The sequence below is a fragment of the Hetaerina americana genome, unplaced genomic scaffold, assembly GCF_022747635.1.
Source record: "Hetaerina americana unplaced genomic scaffold, ioHetAmer1.1.p SCAF_1, whole genome shotgun sequence".
Taxonomy (NCBI): domain Eukaryota; kingdom Metazoa; phylum Arthropoda; class Insecta; order Odonata; family Calopterygidae; genus Hetaerina; species Hetaerina americana.
Genome location: NW_027286069.1, coordinates 94938800 through 94965460, shown reverse-complemented (window position 1 = coordinate 94965460; position 26661 = coordinate 94938800). Strand labels below are relative to the sequence as shown.

At 36.5% G+C, this 26661-nt stretch overlaps 1 protein-coding gene across 1 annotated transcript in view; it reads right to left on the bottom strand.

Annotated features, from left to right (window-relative positions):
- Positions 1-26451, bottom strand: part of LOC139691859 (WAG22 antigen-like) — a 36062-nt gene extending 9611 nt beyond the window's left edge. Inside the window, exons 1-3 of the mRNA XM_071589816.1 lie at positions 26389-26451; positions 25031-25385; positions 16695-17002 (exon numbers count right to left, since the gene is read on the bottom strand). Coding sequence (XP_071445917.1) covers positions 16695-17002; positions 25031-25385; positions 26389-26451 — 726 coding nt within the window. The remainder of the gene's footprint in view (positions 1-16694; positions 17003-25030; positions 25386-26388) is intronic.
- Positions 26452-26661: the final 210 nt, after the last annotated feature.

The window sequence follows — 26661 nt, the reverse complement described above, 5'->3', positions numbered from 1 at the left end:
ATTTTTTTATGCTTTGTACTTTTAACTGGTTGTAAAAAGGTTTTTCCGAGTCAACCCTGAGTGCGCGTTTTATATGGATGTGAGCAGTAAGTGACTAAAAGATAGAGGACGATATGGCGAAATGATCTCCATCAGCATGTAAAACAGAATACCTATGGACAATACGATATCATAGATCTATTTAGCCTACAGTAGATACAAAAAGAATAGAAAAGGAAATTGGAAAAGAGTGGACTAGGATGATTTCCATGATCAATTACTGGAGCAACGATGGAATATTTTAAGTTGGTTAAATATAAAGTGAATGAAGATAACAAAATACAAAAAGATATAAACGAAGAAACTCTGCGACTAATAGTGAAAAAATTACACTACTAGAAGAAGATGTAGGGAATACTGATTGAATGCGTCTGCCAAAAAACAGATACAAGGAATGGTACAATGGTATATAAGGAATTGTACAACAAGACAGGCATTAAAGTGGAAATAAATACAAAATTAAATCATTTGCTGATAAGAATGAGAATATGATAACAAAAGTAATAACATGAAAAGTTGTTAAAAAGAATACACAGCAAAAAAAGTTAATTACGGGGTAAAACTCTTGGCAGGTTTTTTATTGGAAGTTCAGAATAAGGTGGACTATCAAAACCGAAGTTATATTTTTATGCAAAGAAGTGACCAAAGAAGGTAGTGGAGCTTTGAAGATTCTGAAACAATATGAACAGCCTGAAGCCTATTAGAAATCGATAAGTTGTAAAAGCACTGATAGGTTAATAATTATTTTTGGAATATTAAGTGCCAGCTGAAGATTTAACAATTAAAGGCGACTTTGAAAGTAAGTCAATTTGTGATATATAGAATAAAATAAGAATCAAGATGAGTATTGCTAACATTCCCTGGCACATTATCCCTCGTTTGTTAAAAATAATGCGTCAAAAGAGTTGGCAGAAAAGATGTTTCAAAAGAATAAGAGAAATGTCTTACACTTAATTTTACTTCATAAATACAATGTGAATTTTCAATTTAAACAAAGATGTTGCTGTATTTGAAGAGAATTCATGGAACTAAATATTTGTTAATGATTTTCACCAAATGGATGTAATGTACGAAAAAAAACGAAAGGTAATAAAGTGGAATTCTTTTTGGGATCTCTCAAGGTATAAAATGGAATAGCCTCCATTAATCCTTTCTGTTTATTATATCATCAATGGAATTCGGAACAAATATGTCATACTTATACCTTTATTCTTAACCATAATTAAAAAAGGTGCAATATAGGCCCAGATCCTATTCAATCATTTCTTAGGATTACAGCTATTATTACAAAATGGGAAAAGGAAGAATTCATTTTAATTATTACTTGGTGTATTGAGTTTATTCAGGCACGTGGAAAATTGATGTCCTTTTTCAAGACAGTTAAATTCTGCAAAAAATCAGAGCACCTGCAATACGGTAGTATTTGGCAAGCCGCAGCCTAACCTGATGTCTTAGAGCATTATCAACGTGTTAAAAAACACAAATGATGTGAATTGGTTATTCCATTTTTTCTTACATCTAAATTGACATATGTATTTACATCTAATATTACTTAACGCTTGCCTATAATTTCTTGATTTAAATGCAATACTAATTTTCTGCTGAAAAAAATTCTTATTTTCTAATCCACTGGCTACCGCAAAACTTGCCAAGGAGCATCTTATCATCACTCACATAATCAGCTTTTAACTTTTAGGGTTTTAGTTTTGATCCTGGTCTTTTTAGTTAGAACATAAGGTGTTTAAACTATAAATTCCCTAACTTAATAAAACTAATGAAGATTCTGAGGTCCATCAAATATTTAACTGCAACATCATGAAAAGTAACCAAAGGAAAGGATCTAAAACATCTTAACCCAGATCATTGGAAGAATTCTCAATTCCTTTCTACCCAAACGATGATGTGTGTACTATACAGGAGTTACAGAATAACTCTAACGAAAAGTAAACATTATCAACAAGATTAATTGTTCCCAGAAGTTATGAAAGCATAGACTATATTAAAGGAAAAGCAACTGTCAGAAAGAAAATCTTCCTGAATTTCAGTCAGAGGAAGGAAAGGAGGAGGTGAGATAGTTTCAAAACTTTGAGCCAGAATACCCAAAACGATGACGTAGAAGTTAAGGAGGAGTAAGGACTTAGAAAAGAAACTTAAATCGAAGAAGGAAGAAATAAGTCAGTGTTAGGAGTCGGACAGAGACGAATGGGAAAAAAAAGAAGTGAAAATTCACGTCAAAATGATTTACATGCTTCTGGTGATATTGAGAGTGGTGAACAGGAAAGGAATAAAATTGGAACTGAGGATGAAGAAAGAGAAAATGAGGACGAGGAAGGAGAGAATTGGGAAGGGAAATAACGCAGATTTCCACGGGAACGCAATGATAAAGATCGGGTTTTGGGATGAAAGTGATTCAATATTTGAAGGGAAATATGGCTCTAAAGTATAAAGAGAGAGGGAGAGAGAAATTGATGAAGGTTGAAAGTGTTCAGGAGAACGAAGGACACGTCAAGTGGGAGGAAAGGCTGATAACATGAGTTTTGATGGGGTGCTTGGGGTGGGATCTTCGTGAGTAAGGAGGATGGCGGGACTGCGGGAGACTGAGGAAGCAGTGCCCCGACGACCTTTGACTTGAAAAGCAGTGACTTTGGCAGAGATGCGGATGATGTGTTAAGGAAGGAGATGATTGGTTCCGGGCAAAGGAGAAATAGGAAAGAGGTGAAGTGCTTGAAAATTTTAAATGAAACTCATAGAATTGACTCAAAAAGGAAAGATACCCAAATAAAAAGAAATTTAAGATCACAGAAATGATCAATGAAGAACTATTATATCAATATCCAATTAAAATAAGATAAAGAAAATGTTCAGAGATGATCTATTTTGTGATATCTGTATGCTATTTTGTGACAGATAAATGTCCACAAATATGAGTGTCCTAATTTGCTAATATCGCCGGCACAATATTTGCAAATGTCTTAACTTATGAGTATATATTCAAACAATTCTATTTAATATTACTGACTATTAATAACCAAACCAATATTGTACTCCGACGGTAGTGCATGACAGCCAACAAGTTAATTTTCATCTCATTCTACCCGACTGAAGTGAAAGCATAAACGAAAATAACGTTTATATAAATAAAAAAACAAAAGGAATGTAGGTATGCTAAATTATCTCAGCAAAAGTTGTCTAACAGCTTTGAAAGACATATATATATATATATATATATATATATATATATATATATATATATATATATATATATATATATATATATATATATATATATATATATATATATATTTATACTGAAATGCAATAAAAATAATTTTTAAACATATATTTCTCTTCTCCATACTCTTTCTTGGCTTTTGAATTCCAAAATTAATTAAAAATTGCCAGGTAATAATGTTTCATTGCACTTATTTTATTAAAATAATCATGACATTTTGGGATAAATTACGTAAAATTTTGAAATATTTTCAATAATTGCACTGTACCACAAATAGGAATCATTAATTCACAATTTGTGATATATCCATTAATTCTAATCTTACAGGATATTTCTAATGATAATGACTGAAACTGAGTTAATCTAGTACAGGCGAGTTGAAATGTGTGCTACAGGTCGCATATAGAAGTAGTATTGTGGAAAGATAGTATAAAAAACCATTTATTTACTTCATTAAATCTCTGGTAATAAACGTAATACTTATTTACTTGTTTTTAGCTAACAGAACAGCAAATATTTTTGAGTGAATAAAACTTAAACGTATCATTATTATTCTCTTAAATTAAGTAAAAAGTAGGGTAAATGCTTATCAATAGCCACCATATTCAGGTTAAAACATTTACTGATACTATATTAGCTGAAGCATAATTATTTCTGCCTTCTTCGCAATAATTTAAAATATTTTAGCTGTAAATTTAGCGCTAGATCAAAATTTAAAATATTTTAACTGTAAATTTAGCGCTAGATCAAAATTTAAGTTTAAATGGGGCAGCTTGAATTATAATTTTATTTGACCCCATCACTTAAATACCATGCTAACTGAAAATTGATATTTATTTATGAAACAGTATCTTTGCAAGCAAACTAGTCTAACTATTACTGACATAAAATTATATTAACTCCAAGTAAAAAAATATTTTAGTACATGGTGCCTTGTAGTATGGCTTCAATGAAACTTCTATCAATCCAGACGGGGGAGTAGAAGTTTGAGATATTATGTCAAACGGTCATTTTTTCACTGAAAAATACAAAGAGCCCTCTTGAAGTAAGGAATAAAAAAGGAACAACAGGACAGGGTGCGCATGACTACTGAGATGTGACGACCCGGAACGTGGTATGTTTCTGCTCAACGCCCACGCCTTCGTCATCCTTTTCCTCTTCCAGTACCTGCTTTCAGAGAATACCAAGGATGCCGAATTTTAAGGGTGTGAGGGTGATGAATCGGGGCAGGGTGGGTGGTCAAGGAAGGAAGAGCACGAGGGCATCAGGGACTTGTGGGCGGGGTCGCGAGGAAATCCGGAGGAAGCACGTGCGGAAGAGGAGGGTGGAGGCTTGGTCCGAGGGGTTCTGGCATTCGCAGATGTGGTGGGAACTCGAGGGAGAAAACTTGTGATGATGAAACAAGGACGGTAGAAGGTCAGGAAGGGTAGGTAGAGAATAGTAGAAGAGTATCATATGTGCATCTCTCTCTCCCTCTCACTATATATGTATACATGTATATATATATATATATATATATATATATATATATATATATATATATATATATATATTTGTATATATATATATATGTATATACATATATATATACACATATATACATATATATATATATATATATATATATATATATATTGAAATGGTCATTTAATCCAAAATGAGAGCCATGAGACTGGGAAGAGAGAATTATCAAAAGGACACCAGGGGACAGGAGGGAACAAGGGCCACGGTAATAAAACAAGGCGCTCAAAGTACTCTCATGGATCTACAATTTACCCTTGCTTTCCAATATCCTCATATTCTCTCCAGGAAGCGCACACGGGGTATTCCGAAAGAATCCCTCCCTCTGTGCCGATCCCCGACATTCCGAACCATTATTCTATGTGCCATTGCCTTGCGTAATACATCCAATCCACCCGCATGCATACCTTATGTCATGACTGTGCTGGTAAATATATTTGAATTCAACTGAAATAGCTGAATTCAACTGAAAGCTTAGTGCAAATTTAAAAATTCATAGTAATATAATATTCATTTAATGCGACCTTCAGCTATCTCATAACTTTATGTATTCTTTAATAAGGAAATAATATATCAATAAAATATAGCAGAAATGCTTATTTATTTAATCAGACTATGGTATTTGATTATACTCTATATCGCCATATTCATGAATAACATTTGCAAATACTGTTATCTCATTAATACGATGCTCATCTTATATCCACTTTTAACGAAAATGTAACGCTTTGAATAACCACGAATGAATCACCGTAAATATTAAATATGCATACAGAAATTTAAAATAGCAAACGTGAAATCCTCCAGCAAAATTGGGTAAAATATTATATATAATTGAAATTCACCAACATTTTAATATTTCATAATAACGATTAAATAATACTCGAACGCCTCAAAAGGGTTTAAATATTTCATATGTTTACTGCAATATCTTCAATAGCATATTTCTACGTTGTGTAAACTACATCTAAAATATGAAAGCTTAATTTTGTATTCGAGGAAATGTCAATTTTAAAGTTAGGTCAAAGTGCAAAGAAATCTGCGGGGTACGTAGAAACTTTAAGAGTGACAAGAAAGTACCCTTCAAAGTCTTCAGAAAGATGGGATGAAAGCCATTTTATTCACGGAAACAAACCATCTATGACTCTGTTAAAGTCAGAAGATGCTTGAGTTAACTTCTGTAATCTAGAGAATTAATAAGATACCACGCTGCACTTAAGATGAAACGCAGAATTTTTAGGTTTAAGTACTAGTTATTTTCTCTTACAAGAGCGATAACTTCAAAATCCAGTAGTAAAGAATACAAAAAATTATACTTGTAAAACTTGATTTGCCATCTACCACTGCTTCTACGATTACCTGGTGTTTACGTAGAACTGCATAATAAGACGTGCACTGGCATGGTATACCATGTATTTTATTATCAAATTTTGGTGTGACGCAGATGGAGTTTGAAAAGAATATATATTGAACAAGTCATTTAATTATTAAAACCTAAATATTCGAATGAAATTGATCACATTCACCAAAAGTAATGATTAATATCATATTAATAAATTTTAAATAAATAAATACAGTATTTGAGTAAAAATATAGGGCTGAAGTTAGTATTTTTTTGTGATATTTCTCTTTCTCACTTGGTAAGATGATTAAATTTGAGCGTAAATAATGTATACAAATCTTAATAAATTTTTCAATTCCTGCATGATTTAAGTTAATAATTGTGAATACAAAAAAAATTAATTTTCGGAATCAAGACTAAAAAAAGTCCAGAGTAGGATACAAAAGGAAAAAATTAGGCCATTGACTAAATAAATGAAAATTTCTATTTAAAAAGAATAATGTTTTCTTCGCAAATGTTGAGGTTAGGAAGCTGGTTGAAATGTCATGTCATGTCCAAGCTGGTTGATAGAAAATTGAGAATTTTTTGTGTGTCGACATTTGTATTGATTCTGAGCACTATTAACTAAATAAAGATATTTACGGCTTTGTGGGATAACTGATGATCGGGAAAATAAAGACCAGGAGTTAATAATAAGATTAAATCTGAAATCAGGGGTTTATTTTTGGAAACTACTGATGACAAAATCCTAAAAAAATGCCTACTTTTCCTCAGTAACTTTTAGGTATACGTATACCATGAATTTCTTAGATGCATTTTCCAGACCTTTGATCATATTTTAATTGAATTTTTCTAACACTTCGTAATCCTCAAACTGGAAAGGGGAACTTATTAATAAGCTCCTTACTCCTCTCCGTGGGCCTTCATTCCCTAGTATCAAATTCTCTTTCAAAGTGGCTTTTTGTTTCAAGTCAGATTCTAAAAGGCATAAAACCCTTCATTAAATTTTGCTGTTGAAGCATCTTTACTTAATGCTGAAAAGTTTACTGATAACATCGATCAATTTCATGTTATCCCTAATTTGGATTTCAAATCCCTGGGCTTCCATCTACAATTTTTTTATGCTTGGAAGGTTTTGTTTTTAAGCCATATTTTTCCAAAGAGATATTATTAATAGATTGCTTAATGAAATTTATATATGTTGGTTTTTAAATGGTTGCTCTTGCCAATAATCATTTAGTTTTTTTCTATTATAAAATTTATTTTATTATTTATTTAAAGTTTATTTAATTCTTTCGAGTTTAATGTATAATACATGTTATATTATAATTAAATACTAAGGATAATTACTTGAATGTAAAACATGCTGTCTAGGAAAATTATTGTACCACTTGGCGGAGTTGTCTTTTTTAAACAAGGCCTATCAAATTTGAGTAACTGATTCTCAATATACAAAAGAAGGGTTGAAATTGAGCACGAATTTCAAAAACCTGGGATCGTCTTGGGTGCGAAAAGCTGGTTGGTAGACAATATTGAATGTGTTGAATTAGTTATCCCGCGATGAAAGATCTCCAGATGCGACAGACCTAACAGCGTTAGTGGTGGAGTGATTTATATCTTATTCAGACTACCTTGCACATTCATAGAATAAAGAAGTCGAAAGCCTCTTGTATACCATACGGGTAGGTAGAGAAGGAAATATATATATATCTACATATGTATCATACAGCTCAATACTCAGATACCATTCAGCGTTTAAGGAAATGCGTAGTCTCTTCTATGCTCAAAAAAGAGCGATAATAACAACTGAAACTAGAGACTTCTAAAAATATATGAAAAATGCAGTGAAATGTGAAAATCAAGAAATCATAATTATGAGAATCATTACAATGTGTTCCTTATAATGAATTGCTGCATAAAGCAGTTTAAAACGTACTAACTAGGAAATAGTAAATATTTCTCCTATAGAATCTTTCTCTCTAAAAATATTTCTTATTTAGTATACTTCCAGCAAACTACGGTTCTAACATGGGTAAGATTATAAATGCGTAAAAATGCCATTTTAGCTAAAATAAAAAGCTTTTTAGCCACTTAAGGAGAGTAGATCTCCAGTGGTCAAAAATTAACAAAACAGCCTTTGCAGATAACTTGCAGAAATAGTACCTACCAACAACTCTGCACACTCTGATAAAATATACTTAAAAATATTGGGAATTAATTAAATCGCTCATCTCATGGCTATCCAACATAACTTAATTATAAAATAGATGATGGATAAAATAATTTAATGGATGTAGAGTAGACAGAAAGTAATAGATTAACATCAACAAAAACTATTTGCTTACATGGCAAAAATATTTCACATAATGTACACTAGAAAAAAGATACATCCTTCATCTCTAAAATATTATAGGACAAAAAAACGAGATCAATCAACTGACGAAGACCCATAGGAAATTAGGCTTCGCTTGAGATTACTTTATAAAAAATACAAATTACACGTTTAACCTTTGGAAACTTTAAAGTAAAAAATATTAAATAGTTGACGAAGATAAAACGCAATGGAAATATTTTGAAAGTTATACACACAACTATTGTAAACACTGATCATCATGTAACTTTACATTAACAAGCAAATGGAACCAATTTAACAACATGATAAACGTGAAGAAAAAACATTTCATGCAAAAAAAGTTCAGTCCATGATAAAAATGAATTCCAAGGTTTAGAAGTAAATCATCATTAAGACTGAAAGGTTTTACACGAACAAAACCCAGGCTTTGTAAATATTGTATCAATACTTACGAAGAGCTTGTTTTTTCCCGTAAAAAATCATAGGCAAACTGGAAAATGTAATTAAGGATTGATTGATATGATTATATTTTACAATGAGCACTACCTTATATCACTAGCACCACCTGGGTTTTTACATTTTTACAGGTAGTTGTAGTTTATTTGAAAAAATGTGACGAAACCTTTTTTTATATTTATTAGAATAAATAGGGTGAAAATTAGAGTTTCATATTTTTTCATTGGTTAAAAATTTCAGAAATTCATGACTTAAATAGCGCGGTTTTATGAAGTGTAATTATTGGTGTAATGAGTGACAACTTATTTTATGGAGAAATAAATTTAATCACTACTAGCAGTATTTTTAGAGGAGGTGACTGGCAGGTGAGGTCATTTCCGCAATTAGAGATGGATGGGAAAGAAACGTGGAGAGAAACCCGGCGGCGGCCTTCGTATACTTTCACAGTAAGGCGCCAAGGGTACATAAATTTGGACGTCCTATCCGACGGACGATGTACTCACTTAAAGTGCACTCTACAAGGCTTCTCAAGTAGGAATCGTTTTACTACCGAAAAAGATCTACCGTCTCCAGGATTCGAACCCGGACCCTCTGGACGGGAAGCCAGAACGCTGATCACCGTATCATACCGATTCTTTCAACCGTTCTAAACCAAACCTCAAGCCATACTTATTTTAAACGGCTTTCAAATTTCGAGGTAGCTATACAATACATACATCTATGTTAAATTTCATAAAAATTCTCGTAAATACGAAGACTCTTCAAGTACCCAAGTTCTAAGAAATTGGAATCGATTTTTTTCTTTTAAAACTTTTTTTAACAAAATGATTCGTAGAATATTGATTCCAATATAATTGGAAGAATTTAAATGATTTTTACAGGCACAAGTCTTGATGCTTTCTAGTATTGATGCAGTTTATTTGTTAAAGATAAGCATCTGGTAAATTTTCATAGTAATGTAAATTTCGTGGAGTGCAGTGGTTTCCCATATAAATCTAATTAACCTATATAATTTTTACCCTTAAAATTCTTGATCTTCATTATATTTTATAATGGCATTCAAACTCAAATAAAAACGTCTCATTTGAAGAAACGGTAATACATTAATTTTCTATTCGTAAAGGACAAACAGTTCATTAAGAAATCCAATTGATTTCCTTCAATTTCCACGATGACGAAAATAGATCTTTGAATTTTAAAAGAAAAAAGAAGTACTTTCATTTTACTGGGTTAACGGCATATTATACGAGGGTCATCCGGAAAGTAGTACCCATTAGTGCCGCATGAAGTGCTGACGACGCGAGTTGCCGCTGGACGAGGTCAGATAGCTTCAGTGGCTTGTCTGCCTTCTCTGAGCCAAGTTGCGTGACGCTAGCATTGCCTGTGTTGTTTCTGTGATTGTTTACAATGTTTAAAAAAATTGAGAACGCCGCCAGTTGTGAAGTGAGGGCAGTGATTAAATTCCTCAATGCAAGAAACGTTCGCCCATGTGATATTCATCGCCAATTAAAGGAGGTGTATGGAGACAATGTAATGGACGAGTCGTCTGTTCGGCGGTGGTGTCGCAACTTCAACATGGGGAGGGGGAACACACACGACGATGAGCGTTCGGAGAGACCGTCTGTCATTACAGACCAGCTGGTGAGCTCAGTTGACGAATTCGTGAGGAACGATCGGCGCGTCACAATTGATGACATCTGTGAGCATTTTCCCAATGTTTCTCGAACAATTGTTCATGAAATTGTTAAACACCATCTGCATTATGCAAAAATTTGTGCAAGATGGGTCCCTCGCGTATCTCAATGAGCTGGCGGCGAAGGACTATGCAGCAGGAATACAGAAACTTGTCACACGTTATGACAAATGCCTTAATTTGCTTGGAGATTATGTTGAGAAGTAGTTTAAAGTATCCTCTTTCAAATAAAATTTTTTATGTTTGTTAATATTTACTTTTGTGTCTTTATTTCACGAACGGGTACTACTTTCCGGATGACCCTCGTATTTATCGCATGCTAAAAGGAACTAATTTAAATAGAAACATTACTCTATGGCACAACCGAATCGTTGCAAACATACAATTTTAGCCAAATGTAATGTTCATCGTTTTTTAGAATGGCACACATTATTATGTTGCATATTTTTGGCAAAAAAACAAAAATATTTATAAACTATTCGTTTATAATGACTTCTACCCTGCATATCCACATCTCTCTTTTGAATCACCGGCGTTTTCGTTCCTGGCTTTCACATCTCTTCCCATAAGGCACATTCATGTTTGCAATTAGGTTCAAAGCATTCTTTCCTATGCAAAATCTTCGCTTATTTCCGGTCATATGCTCCTCTGTAATTGAGGAAATCAAAGAAAATTTAGAAGTATATCAAAGAATTATTTATCTTGTTGGTTGAAAAGAACACGACAAAACTGTCATTAATCATCATTCGTATGAATTCATTCATCAGCAAAGGTTTACGATCGCACGTTGAACATGATTTGGCATTAATCCCAGACACATTTGTCTTCTACCATGAGGATCTTTCTCACGAGTTCGCCCCATAATCTGCAATTTAATGGGATTCGCGCCTCTAGGGAGTACGTTTGGTAGTCAGAATCATTTCTCCTTTTCGCTCGCTCCTTATCTCGTTCATTTCTCGTCCACTTCTTCTTCTCATCCCTTCTCATCCTCGACGTTCCATGGTGAAGGGAAGATATACAGACCTAACCCCCGCCAGATCCCTTGCACAGCCCCGCTTTCTTTTCTTACGAAGCCATTTTACTCCCTTACTCCTCGTTTCTTTCCTCCCATCCGACTCGCGTCAGGAAACTTTTCCTTCTCTCTCTCTCTCTCTCCCTCAACTCAAAAAGCTTTCCTCCTTGACTCACCCCACCTTCGCCCGTAATGCTCCACCCCAAGAAAACTCTTCCTTCATATTTCCAAGGAAGCGTCTTTCGTTCGCGCTCTTCTTCCCACTTACTTTCTGGACTGCGCACCGCCCTTCCCTCAAGTTCCTTACTCATAAAACCTTTTGACCTCCCCTCCTTTCCTCATTCCAAAAATCCGCCCCCTTCGCGGTATTCACCTGAATACCTTTCCTTTCCCGCTTTTATAGTTGGTCATATTTTTCCCCAAACTTTTACTTAGTCCCCTCTCTCTGTCCCCTTTCTATCTCTTTGTATATCTCACCTCTCGCCGCCGTTATACCTGACCTCTCGCGGCCATTATAATGAAATGAAACTTTTCGTTTCACCTTTTTTTATGCATAGATATTTTTCGTAAAAGATAAGACGCTTTTCTCGGGAGCAGCCGTATACACTACAGCTGCATCTCCTTATTTTTACTCGTTCACTTGAGTACCTCTTCGAGTACGTTTTATTATTTTTACCTCAAAAATAAAAGAACCAGATTCCTAAGCCTTTGAGATAATCGTAAACGATATGTTTGCACAACTTAAATGCTCAGAAATAGGAGTTGATAGCGCAAAATGACGGCTGGCGATGTGATTTAAATCTTAAAATAAACCATTTGAGAAATCAAGGATCGGTTATCTAAAGCTCCTCTTGATTACTATTAATTATTAAACGAACAATACAAAAGATATCTTAAAACTTACTCTGGATATAAAGACATCACTTCAAATGCTTTAAAATTATTATTTTAGTATCCATTTAAGTACATTAATATATGTTAGGTGAATTCATTAAAATATGACATTGTTACGAATTAGGATGCATAGCTGACGTAACGTCCATGTTAGTTGATCTAGCGAGCGTACTTATTGCTACAAGTCTATTGTCAGCTTAAGAAGGGATCAGAAACTGAAAAATGTTCAATTTAGAAAAAACTTTTCCAAATGAATTACTAGCGTGATTAAAAAAAATTAAAAAAAAATTTGATGATTTATCTATGCCACAAAATCGAGGGACGCGATGATTTTATTATTTAATGGTTAACGCCCATTTCTCTTAAATATTCTCATTATTAATGGGTTGATTATTCTCCATGGATGGAAACAGGGGCGGAAAAAAATGATCTTAAATTGATGGAAAAAATGTATAAGTTGCTTTTGTACAGTAATTTCCTTATATTTTTGGGTTTTAATGAAGAAAGATGTATATATATATATATATATATATATATATATATATATATATATACCATAAACACAATAATCAATCCGAAGGTCGATTTGGTAGGTGATGGTAGAGTTCACCCTGTACTAGGCCCTATACGGCGTGTGAAATTCACACATCAGGGTAGGGGGGCCAGTTCCTTTCCCTGTGCCGATTATGGTTTCCCAGGAAGATCTGGTACCCGAATAATCACATAGCTTGGGTGGAGCTGGAGGTGCCCAGAGTGCCTTGTCCAGGAATCGAACCCGCGCTCCACCCCCCGCTCTACCCCGACCCACACACACACACACACATATATATATATGTATATATATACATATATATATATATATATATACATATATATATGTATATATACATATATATATATATATATATATATACACATATATATTTATATATATATATACACATGGAATGGAGAAGGTGAACTGGACAGAGAAGAAAACAAACGAGGAAGTACTTGGTATGTTGGGCGAAGAGAGGAGTTTGTTGGGAGAAATCCTATGGAGGCAGGAAAAGTGATGAAGGGGGTATTGACCGGCAGCGGGATGTTGTAGACTGTAATTGAGGGGAGAATGTTAGGCAAACGAAGAAAGGGAAGAAACAGGATAGGGGTGTTGGACGGGATGAAGGGAGGAAGAAGGTTCTCAGAGATGAAGAGGGACCTGATGTAGACTGGGAGGTTGTGTTTTGCTGGGGGTCACAAATTGTTGAATCAGTAATTTTGTCCATCCAAAAACCTACCTTAATCGGTAGATTACCTAATAATAATAATTATATATATATATATATATATATATATATATATATATATATATATATATATATATATATATATATATATATATATATATATATAGATACACACACACACACATCGAAGTTCTAAAATTAAATCATTCTATGTTTTACTAATTTAAATTGTAAAACTGAGTCAACAGCATTTGCTAGTGTAGATGTCTATGTCTATGGCGATAGCTTTGTAATTAATATGAGGACTGTTAAAGTACATGCCAAGTGTAGCATCTAATGAGAAGCATGGTCGGTATTGCCTAGATTTGGCAAAAGTCGAAGTTGTAAAATTGAACGCAGAAGTCTCAATTGACATTGAACTGCTGACTTTGGGATAATGGAGTTGGTGTAGTGCAGGGAAATAATGACCAGCGCAGTTGAATGAAAGTTGAGGGACTCTGTGAGATCCATTCCCCTTAAAACACAATATAAGACGCTTACCTTTCAATGAACCTATTAAATGACCTATTCATAAATCTACCTCTAGATGGTTGAAAATCTGTTTACTTATTTTACGAAGTTATAGATATTTAGTTTCAAGCGCTGGGCCAATCGAACGTTTTGATTACCAAGGAGCTGTATTGGCATACACAGGAGAGTACACATCCCACAGGAGAAAAATACCAAGAGTTTATTCGAACCTTAAATACACCAATGAATTAAACGCTTTTACTTTCAGGGAAAGTTAGAACACTCATTATTTCTATAGATCCCTAATATTTCATTTAGATTTCTAAACTTCTGAATACTTTGCCTTGGTGGCAAGAATAGAGAGCGTTTATCAAATCCCGTATGCTCATACTTCAGCTTTTAATGGGTTAACATGAAAGGTTTATAGATAACAATTAAAAACTTATCCATGATATTAACAAAACAATTATACAAACAGAATCATACTATTTAAAGCCACGAGTTTCACCATGATACGGCATGATTAGGTCACAAAGCATTATGGTCGTGCATTATGATGCGTCGGCATCGATTTAAAACACGTCATTTTGACGTCAAAGTGGCCAATAGGTGAAGAAGTTGAGTGCAGGGTTTTGGTAGGGAGTTGAACAATGTAAGTTGAGAAACATAAGTGAAACTTGAAATCATTGAGTATAATCAGCATTAAGTTTAACTAATATTTAATGAGTGTTATGTACATCTTTAAGCACACTTTGAATCAATATAAAAGTACAATTTTATTAGCAACAGGAAGGAGCCAAATCTAGTTTTACTATCTTGCCTAGCCCAATCCACGAGAATACTATCTCACTCGAGTCAGCCCTTACGGACAGGATAAACTTTTGTCTCTTGCTGACGCCCTGCACGATTCCCCGTCACTTCTTTTTCAACCAAATTTAACTTTATCCCTTAACCTCAACCTTCAATCTCTCAATCCTTCCCATCTTTCCACTTTCTCTCCCTCTCTCCCCTTCTTCACGATATCTTTCTCAAGGTTCCCTTCTCCGCCTTCTCCTCTCTCGGTCGTCGACAACTCTCGCGGAACACCTTCGGTATCATCCCCCATCCTCTCTCTCCCTCCCTCCCTCAAATTCCCCCAACACATAAACACACCCATTCCCCACAAGCTCTCTCCTCCCCGCTTCCTCCCTCCTCATTCGCGCTGGCCACCTTCACCTCCCCCTGCTGGATGCCTTCCCGCCGACCCTCCTTCAGAGAAACCAAGTATTCCTGCATTCTCCTCAACTTTACCTTTTAATCAGCCCGACGGATGAGCGAGGGGGAGTTTTCAGAGCGCGACGCCCTGAAGGACGGGGCGCGGGGGAGGGAATGAGTTTCGGAAAGCGAGAGGAGAATACCGGGGAGTTTTCGGAGCGGGCGGTGAGATGGGGCTGGCTGATTGCAGGTTGTTGGAAAAGTGGCGGGGGAATGGGGGGCGTTCAAGGCGGCAGGAGACAGGAGTGCGTGTGCGGAGAAGAAACGGAGGAGGAAGAGGCAGGCCCCCATCTCCGAGCTCCTCCACTGCTCCTTGAAACTCTCTCTCACTCCCTCCCCTCCCAAAACCCTGAAGAAGCTGTTTTCTCGACTCCAATGAGATTAACCAACCTTGGTTTCAGTAGTTAATGTTTACCTGGAATCTCGAGGCGACAAGAGAAACCAAAGCGTCAAGAATGGATGCGTGTGGGACTTTCTGAGAGGGAGTGCACGCGCCAATTGTCTCGTTCTCACGTCGCCAAAAGTAGTAGGCTGATATTGAATTATTCGTATATCAGGAGAGTCAACCAGACATCAAAGAATATCTATACTTCAAAAGCATCTCACCCATCTTCATTACTGCGTCATAATAATGTGAAAAAGATATAAAATTTAGAGATATTGTAAGATATGTTCAATAGGCACTGAGAGATAACCAATTACTATTGTTGCTTAACATTTAAATAGTAATTTGCCTTAAATATTGTAAAAGCTTAAGGGAGATTGCTAATCTACAACAAACTTTAGTATCGACATTACCTAAGTTTGTAAATGATGTTAACCGCACTCATTCATTGTATTTTAGAAAAATAATTCAGCTCTAGCATGCGTTCAGGGTTTTAATCGATTGCCACAGTAAATTAGATGTTATTATTTAAGATTATTAAGGCTTGGAATCGGTTAAGTGTCTAAGGACTTGTTTAATCGTCAGAAATGAAATTTAAAGGTGAAAGCGATCTGTTCCTAAGGAAGAAAGGTACGTTTACTATAAATCTACAGTATGTACTTTATCTACTGTACTGATAGCGGTATGAGATAGGAATTTTAATTTTGTGCATGTTTATGAGTTTATAGGAATAACCAATCACACCGGTGGAGTTTGCCTGCAAGGCATTGGTCCAACCTGGCAGTCCATGCATCGGCAGTTGTCGCTCATCTGGCATCCGAGGCCCCAAAGTGCGGCCGCCTCCTCGAAGATCTCGTCGCTCGAGCGCCTCGCTTGCAAACGGCCCCCCGCCGCCCCGTCACCGACGATCCCTCCTCCCGCTCTAACACCGGCAGCCAGGACGCACCTGAACACCCGGGAGGCCACGGAGAGTGTTTCGAGACCGGATGTCCTCTCACAGCCGGACGTTGGTGACCCGTCGTCGCCAGCTGCACCACCGTTGAAAATAGAGCTCTTGGTTAGAAGCAATCCATGTGAACCGTTCCCTCCTCACTCCTAAAGCATCAACAAAGGGCCCATTCCCGGCACCGTGATGGATGTGATGCCCGAAGGCAACGAATTTTAAGAGCGAAATAAATTTGGAATATCGAATATAATTTTTATTTAATTTTGTCAAAGCTATATAGTTAGAAAATGAAAAAATATTTAATTTCAATGCAAATTCTCTGACATTGGCTCGCTCCATTTTGCAATGAAATTCTTATCATATGAGAGACATGTATGCATATTAAAGTTAATGAAATATAATATCATTGAAACAAAAAGACCTTCTGTGGTGGTGACCTTCAATATCTCATTTAGAGATCGTAAGGGGAATTGAGTAATGATTAATGTAAGGATAATTTAGAATATACCTACAAGTATGTATTTTACAGGATATATCTTAGATTTCAAACAATGGATGGCAACCTGTGGACAGAATTGTGCATAAATTAGCATTTTTTAAACTAATGATTTAAAACAATAATCGTGACTTATTGACATAAAAATCGTTCAGCTTTGGCCAATAAAAGTATTGCAACATGATAAAAGATTATTCTTATTCTTATTCATTTCATAAGTGGCAAACGCTAAAATATGAAATAACAATGAAAAGATACATTGAACTACCCTCAATAAACAATGAAACCAAGTAACATTTCCCTTACCAACCACCGCTAAATCTCCCTTTTTTTTCTTTGAATTTCTTCAACTTTGCAATTATAACTTTACATTGCTCTTAATACGTAAATATTAGAGAATTGATGTTAATTTATTTAATTGCTAAAACTACATTTTCTTGCAATTTATGACATTATTAAGAAATAAATCATTTCAAGAAAAAAGTTCAAGAAAAAATCATTCACTTTTTGATCTATAAAGTTATTCAGAAAAAATACAAATATTCTACTAAACTCTCTGCAAATATTTTATATTCAATGAAAACTTTTGATCTGACTTAGTGACTAGTTTGGAATGCAATTGACATCATGTTCTCGTTGCAAGGCTACTATTGAGTATGTTAGAGTATAAGGAAAATCATTTGTAATATTAACATAGGGGTTGAAAATTTTAGTAAGATTCACTTTTAATGAATTTACAATAATTACATCTGAAACTAATTGCAATGAAGCTATAATGGAATACATTAATTTTTGAGGGAAATCTCAGAGTGTGGTAAGCCACATATTTATTGTGGCTCGCAGCCCTTGGTAACATTGATATACATCTCTTACAATATATTAACCTATATATAGAGGAACTTCTTAGTATTTACCTTTGATTAATTAATGGTTTTTGCAAAAAATATGTTAACAAGTAGTAAAGGTTCTGATGGAAAAAGTTGGAAGTTTCCAAAGTCAGCCTGTCATTGCTGACCTCTTCGAAAATCCAGTGAAATAAAATGAAATAAGAACAACAACTAACCTGCACCGAACATGCTTGTGTAAGGACCTCCGACTACAAAAGTCTCCGTAAAAACTAGGCCAACCGCGGGTACAGTCTCAAAACTCAAAGGAAAATTCGCTTTTGGTAAGGTAAAGTAGAACATCCGTGGATCGCTTACGAAATCTTTCACTTGCATCGCTCACTGGGAAGACGGTTTTCAAAAATCTTCATCGGCACAAAGGTTCTTTTTTCGTAGAGGTTATAGAACAGCCTGAAACTCGGATTTTTCAACCCGTGAGGGAGAGAGAGGGAAGCGGGAGATTTCGCGAAACGTAATTACGCTTCGGTTAACCTCACTAAAATCTCTGAAACCTACCCAACCATGAGGATTTAGTGAGGAGAGATTGTTGGATTCTAAATGAATATAAATCCATGCAGACAAGTTTACATGATATGTTTAAAGCTCATGTGTTTTCTGGCAATACCAAGATGAAGTCTTGTGAATTTTTAATTTCCTTTCATCTCCGTCTCTCCTTCGCTCAACATCAGCTTCAATTCGAGGTGTTCCGGGAGGATGGCGGAGGTGAGAGGCGTGGGAGGTCTCCCAGCCCTCTCTTATCCCTCTCTTCCGGTTCCCGTCCCCTTGCCACCGGCTCTTTACCTATCCACCTCTCACTCCCGTGGCACTCCCCTGCGACCCTGCCCAGCGCCCCTCGCCTTTTTCCGCGCCCGTGCACACGGGCGAAAACACATAAACGTGAGTACACAGCCAGCCCGGCCCAAGGACGCGCACGTTTGGGCCCAGGCCGCCTTTCCCTTCGCAATTCGCACCTCCTGCGCTCCCCACACCTCCTCGAGTCAGACCGTCCACGCCTCGTCCCCCGCCGTGGGAACGCCGCCTCCACCTCGCCTATCCCTCTCCGATGCGGCACAAATGCAGGCCAGTACACACACGATTCTCCCACGCCACACGTGGGCACGTATTCTCGCTCAGGTCACAGGGCATGCGCGGAATATCACACTCAGTCGGGATATGATATTCCTACAGCCACCCGAAGACCACTGTGATATTCCACATGAAATCAAAAAGGCGACAAATGCAGAAGATGGAGTGGCCGAGGAAGAGCGGCGTTTCAAGGTTGCTTTAGTCGAGTCACTCGTTTAGTTCGAGTGTATGGTGCAAGGATAATGCACTGGGGACAATATTAAAAATGAGATGAGAGCGCTTTCTGGATTCAATGGAGGAACAGTCATGAATTCCTTTCAAATCACTGGTTTGGGTACGGATTAGAAGACTCGTACCCCAGGAAAGATTTTTGACCCACTTCTTTTTAGAAAAGCGTAACTTGTACGTGTAACATCAATTGAAAAGGTGTGGACAAATGAAGTAATATTTCAAAAAGATTTTGTTTCCAATAGTTCTTTTGTTCCATCTACGGACGATGAATAAATGATCAATTATGGAAAGGTTTTTTATGAGGTTCTTAGCTAAAATAATTAATTCATTCCACCGATAGCCTCTATAATCCAGAATTGATTTAAATTGTAAATAAAGGCATTGAATTATTATTGTTTCAATAACAAGAGCTTTAAAAAAATGGCAACTTTTACGTAGAGGTAAAGTAAAATCTAGAACTCCTTTGAACGTTTTGACTTTAGCATCTGCACTATCCTAATGTCATCACCAACTATTCCGAAACTAATTTCTATAGAATATCCTGTTAGAAATATTTTCTTTGCTGAAAGTTCAAGGAGTATTTAACTTATGTTTCATAATAACAACCATCATTAGCAACCCAACTACTGACATCAAATTTATATTTAGAAGGAAGACGCGTGGTTTATACAAGCAAATAAAGTATTCTCGCGTTAACAAGATTTAGCTACAGTTTATATCGCGAATGTAAAATGAATTAGACTCGAGCAATGTCAGCACAAAAGTTACTATAAAAGCCATGCTTTTCATACCCATTCTGCCAATGATAGAGAGCATCATATGAGGATGGATTCTGATGGATAATCCCGATAGTACATTAAATTTCATGAAGGCAATAAAATCAAAAGAATTTTCAGCGTGGTCTTATATTGGGCAAGAGTGCGCAGAAAACGATCGTAAGCAATAATCTGTCTTCATTGGAACCTAAGTATCGTGTTGTTTTGCATTGAAATATTTGCAACTAATATATTAAATTTCAAATTTGAGTGAAGTAGAAGAGGATATACTATTGAAAACCACTATTAATAGCCACAAGCTACACATTTTACGGAAAGAAAAGAAAGAAAGAAAGTTTCCAATTAAATATAACTCAGGGTTGTCAAATGCCTGTAATAGTAATCCAACGTTTTGAACAGAAAATTTTATAAAACTATTAGAAAATAAAAGATAATGAACGAAAACAAAATATTTAAAAGGAATCGGCAATTGCTTAATTTTCTTATGCCTAATCCATTAAATATCAAATTGTGAGCTAAGCATTCTTTATTAAGCTTTTTTGCCTCCTTTGATTAATTTATTCATGGAATGTTTAGTCGAAACCGATCATCATCATTCAAACTGTTCTTCTAGGTTTTAAAAATACCCTTATAATTAAAGATAATAATATTTTAATAAAATCTCATATTTACATTAAGTCGTATAATACCCTATCATTACCGATACTTAGCCCATCTTTTTGAGACGCTATGTATATTTTATTAATATAATGTTGAATAGTTTTAAAATCACAATTGTAGATGCACCTCTGGCACTTAACTGAATGCAATTGACCATTAAAAAATTGCTAATTACTGATAATCTTGTTATTCTCGTTGTTTTGGCGGAGAACATAACATTGGATATATGTAGGTATATTCATATACTAGTAAAAATTGTAGGTATATTCATATACTAGTATAAATTGTAGGTATATTCATATACTAGTATAAATTGAGAATTTTTAATCAAAATGGCAATACAATATAAAAACTCTTAATTTTAGAGCGTAGGTCGCAAGGGTGTCGATTCTGATGGAATTCCGCATAAAAAAAGGCCTAGAAAACATACGCAGTACGCTCGAAATCCTCATGGTTCGGAACAAAGATGTCCGAGAGTGCCGCCGCATAGCACTCGTCCAAAGACTGGAGGGAGGGGAGAGAAAAAAATGATGCCAACAAAGGGAATTGGATGGAAACTCTCTCGGCACGCCCACTCACGAGATATGAGAGAAGTAAAGAGGAACAGGCATGCACACGAGCGCTTAAGATCTTCCTCGGGACAGGTACACGGAGGCCTAAACACACGGCGACCGTGAGAACTCGCATGCACTCACTACTCCATTCACTCCAGAGGCCACCTCGATCTCACTTCTCCGTTCACGCCCACCCGAAAACACAAGTGGAAACACACCGCTAATAGGACACAGGAAAAATGCACTCAAGGATGCACACACATGTACGATCGCACACTGCAATTCACACGCTCGAACACTAACTCTCATGGAATCCTTAGGGTAAATATATTTCACTCGAGGGATTGCTTTCATCAGGTCTTTCGGCCAAAAGCCATCTCTCCCTCTCTCTCCTTTCCCACTCCACTGAATATTTTTCCCTCTCACCCCTTCTCACCTGCACGAGGGACGGTGTACACTCGAAAAATGCCATCCCCTTTTACCACCCGTCTCTTTTATTGGTCAATCCTCTTCTCTCCTCTCTTTACCTGGCCCCCTAACAATCCTGGCCCCGAACTCTCTCACCAGCCCCACACCGTCTGATCCGGCCAAGCCCCTCCGTTAACATCAATCCCCGTTTGGTCCTCTTCTCCCAATTCCCTAATCACGACCCGCACAATGCCGCCCCCTTCAATTTTATCCTCCTTTCACTGCTACGTCATTGGATCCGTCGAGGTTTTAAGTCTCATACCTTCATCCTTCCCATTATATTCAAAAACTTCTTCTTAGGAAATTTTTCAACCCGTCTCCTCCTCATTGTATGGCCTTTCATCGAGACTTAATTTTTTGTCTTTATTATATTTTTATCCGTCGACATTCTGCCTAAATGATGGGTCTCACATATTTTCCGAGAAAGGGTTTTTACCTATTCATGATTAAAGCTAGTGGGTTGGAAAAGACCCGTCAGCGAGAGGAAAAAAAACCGTCTAGTATATCATGAGTAAAATAACTTACTCCTATGGTTATTGGTTATTTCCTAAACTAAGGGAATTTTGTGCTTAAAATAGCTACTGACGAAAATTAAGAAAAAAATACTTAAAATTATTCTTAATCTAGGGTACTCGAAGGTAAAATTTAAACGTATGCCATCGAGGTAATTCCCATTTATTAGCAAGTGGATTGTACCGCGATTTTATGTTAATTAATGAATATATATACATATATATATATATATACACATATATTATTAAAACGTTCCCACCGTTAAATTATTAATGTTAAACCACTAATCTATTACTCTTTGACGGAATTGAAATTAACAGTTTTCCTATTACTAGGTAGCCATGTTATTTACAAACTTATCTAAGCATTAGGTCAATATTAAATGCTACTCAGACCCCCAACTAGATATCAATATTGTTTAAATGTTGAAGTTTGCGCACGCAGCAACGTCTATGACTGCCATATTTTTTCGTTGCACCTGGCAGTTCGTGAGAGGTTTTCACTTTATTAATGACGTTACCGCCGACTCTCAGGCTAGGGTAGATGATAACCTCCATCATCATTCTATCTCAACTCTCTTTCATGCCAGCCCAATATTTTACTCTCGACTCCTTTATCGGTTCTTCCTCTTAAGACTTTCCATCCTGTTCCTCTCTTCCATCTCTCCTCCATAACTTACCATTTTTGGCCTCCGAATCGCGGTTAGCATTCTCCTTCTGCCATATTTCTCCCTAACATTTTTACTCGTTTCCTCGCCTCACCATCCCAAGATCTCTTTTTCGCATTTCTCAGCCCTCTCCACCCTTTCCATCTTCCTCTCCCTCAACTTGTTTTCTCTCTTTCTTTCACCCGTAGGGGACAAAAGATTATTTTATTTATTTTGTTTTCCGTTTGTTTTTTTCCTACTCTTTTCGCGACCCTTCTCCTCGACCGTTTCGATGGCATTTCCCCCTAGGGTGTACTCCTTCAGAGGAGGCGCGAGCGGTCACCCCATTTGCATAACGGTCTCTGCCGACTTGTTTCTCCAGGTGTGTGTGTCCCTTCAGCATACCTTGACCTTTCATGGTCATTAGAGTGAAAATATTATCGATAAAATGTTTAAAAAAACACGAAATTGGTGTGATTACTTTTTCTCTCGAGAAACAGAGCTCGGGTTGTTTTCATGAATACCATATTTGAAGCAGATAACCACTATATAATTAAAATTAACCAAACTTGCGCAGAAATGTAGTTATAAGTTTTCTAGAGGAGACCACTATCACTCTTAATCGAGGTCACCACTGTGGAATACCAAAATAAAGCGAAGAGGTTCATGGATTTAAAGCTCACTTAACCATCTTGACAACATACGTTGAGATTTGTTTTACCACCAAAATAAAATACAAATTACAATAGGCATATGAAACATAATGGGTATGAATTAAAATCAATCCTGGTACAATGAGAAAAAATACATCTAATTAAAATCCAATCTGCCTATCATGTTCCATTGAGGAAATTTATGCACTAACCAAATAGATCAATGTTGAAATATTTTAATCGTGGTATTCTTCTAGATGAGATGCGGTTACTTGCTGAAGATCTTAACTGATGGAAATATAGAGGGGTTAAATTACGAAAAAAAGGTAATGGAAGATGCCTGTGCAAGGAGCCAAGAGGGAATGACTAGATTGGCAGACTGGAACAGGGTGTACATTGTAGAACCCTGATAATCAATCGTCGGTTTGACAATCCGTTATGATGATTCATTTAGATAAAATATTGATTTTGTATTTTCATTCCTTTCCGAGGAATAATGTATTAATTATCTCATATATAAAATGTATTTATGGTAAAAGGAAATGATATAAGTGCGCGTAGGAATAATACTTGGAACTCTTTAGTCACATAGCTTTGCTTAAAAGATAATACAAAATTGACGCAAACAGCCACGACCAACGACCTTAGTATAATGAACGATAGTTATTAATTCATAATTTAATGTTATGCTTAATAACCATCAATACCCACTCTGATTGATAAATAAGGTTAGATAATAGTATAATTTGAATATAAATAAGAGTACACATTTCATCATTATTCAAAGTAAACAATTTAGGAGTAGTTTTATACAAAATTAAATCCTATAATAATTACAGGCCGCTGCATCTTAATTATTAACCTTTAGCTTTTGAGTAAATAAGGATTTCCTTTCGAGTGGAATTTACTTTTCAATAACTGCAAGAATGTGAATCACTCCGTCCTTTCGGATCTGGGTTCACGTGTGGGTTGCACGTAGTTTGCGGGCGAATACCCCAGGGGAGTGGGGTTAAAAGGGGGAGGGTGGACGGCGCCCAAAACAGTTGGGGACGAGGTGCATCTTCCCGTGTATCTTTTTTACCCGCAGCCTTAATGCATATCCCTGACAGCATCTCCTCCTTCCGTCCCCCAGGGTCTCTCGCTTCGCCGTCCCCCGGGGTGCTCACTCCGCGGTGAAGCCTTCCGGCGCGACGACCTTACCGTCCACTCCGGTCCTCTCCGCACCGCCCTCCCCGCCGCCGTCCCCTGCCGCCGCCGCGTGTTGGCAGCTTCCTCCGCACCCGCCCGCGGGTCCGAGCCTCACTCGATTGGACGCCGATGGCGAGGAGGATGACGACGAGGACGAGGTGTTGTTGTTGGTGCCGAGGGGCGCCATGGAAGAGGCGAACTTCCCCCCGCTCCCGGCCACGGCCGCCGACTTCTTCCTCCGCCGTCTCCATCCCGCGCCCCCTCCGCAGCCTGTCGCGGACGACGACGTGGACGCCGCCGCCGCGCCACCCGCCCCCGTAAGTTCCCTCCCCGCCGGCGACCCAAACAGGCCCGCCCCCACGGAATCCTGGGAATTCAGGAGGAAACGTTATGAATGAGTAAGGGGATGAGAGGAAATGGAAAGATGGGCGGGGAAGGAAAAAAATACCCCAAGATTCCAGGAAGAAGGGGGTTCATGTACAAATAAATGTGCGGGTTGGAATTTAACCGTATGGCGTGGACAAGGCCAGAGCAGGTTATTCATTCTTTCAATATGAAGAATTTTTCCCCGTATTGCGACAAATGAGGAAAATATAGCGTATGGAGGCGGTTGTAGCAAAATATCTTGCTCCAGCATGGGAAAATTTCAGACATTCTTATACATATCAGCAGTGATTAAAGGAAGCATATTTCAACACTACCATAAAATACTATTGCTTAAATTATATACCTACTTTGGAAAAAATAGTAGCGTTTTCTCCAATTTTAAAATTACAACGCAATAAGGAAACTAAAAATATTCCGTTCATACAATTTGGTTACAGTAGGTCTTCTTACATAAAGTTGTAACATGAAATGAATACAATTACTATAATCTACTCTCTTCAATATTATAATTTTCTCGCCGGTACAGAATGAACTTAGAAAATCATTACAATGAATGGAGAACAATTGAGAATTTTAGTCTTCAGTAATAATACAGCGCTTTACGATAGTTGCCATTGAGGATATCAAAAGAGTATCCCTAATGGGAAAAAATTGGGAGACGTAATCGCTCAAACCATAGCAGTCATAACTAATTTGCGATTCCCAAGTCATTTTAATGCCAGGTTATGTTAAAATATTACTCTGATTTGGACCAAAATTATCCAGACAGATTATACATATGTCATTGTGGTGCTTGAATATATAAAAACTTTATGACAAGAACAACAAAACTTGAAAATTAAAATTATTTCTTAGACCACATGCGAGATTCTTGTGTGAATAACTATTGCTAAACTACTTGGGGTCGTGTGGACATATTACTTTATGTTCAGTGCGGTGTTCAAAAACAGAGAAGAGAACTTCATCCATCCAGATTTACATACAGGTACATTATTTTTCCTAAGGGAACGCAGGATGACTACCCTCAACGTCACATTAGATCCCATTTCTCATTAACAAATTGTGTTGAAAATAAATACATCGTTTATCCTTAGGATGAACTTTAATTTGTTGAATATAATCTGCAATATCGCAGAATATTATACCATTGGGAAAGAATCTTCAAAATTAAAAATTGAAATTAGCAAAAAAAATCGGAACTGTAGAAACAGTGTGGCTTGTTTGTCGTACATGCATCATTTACTGGACAAATTCAT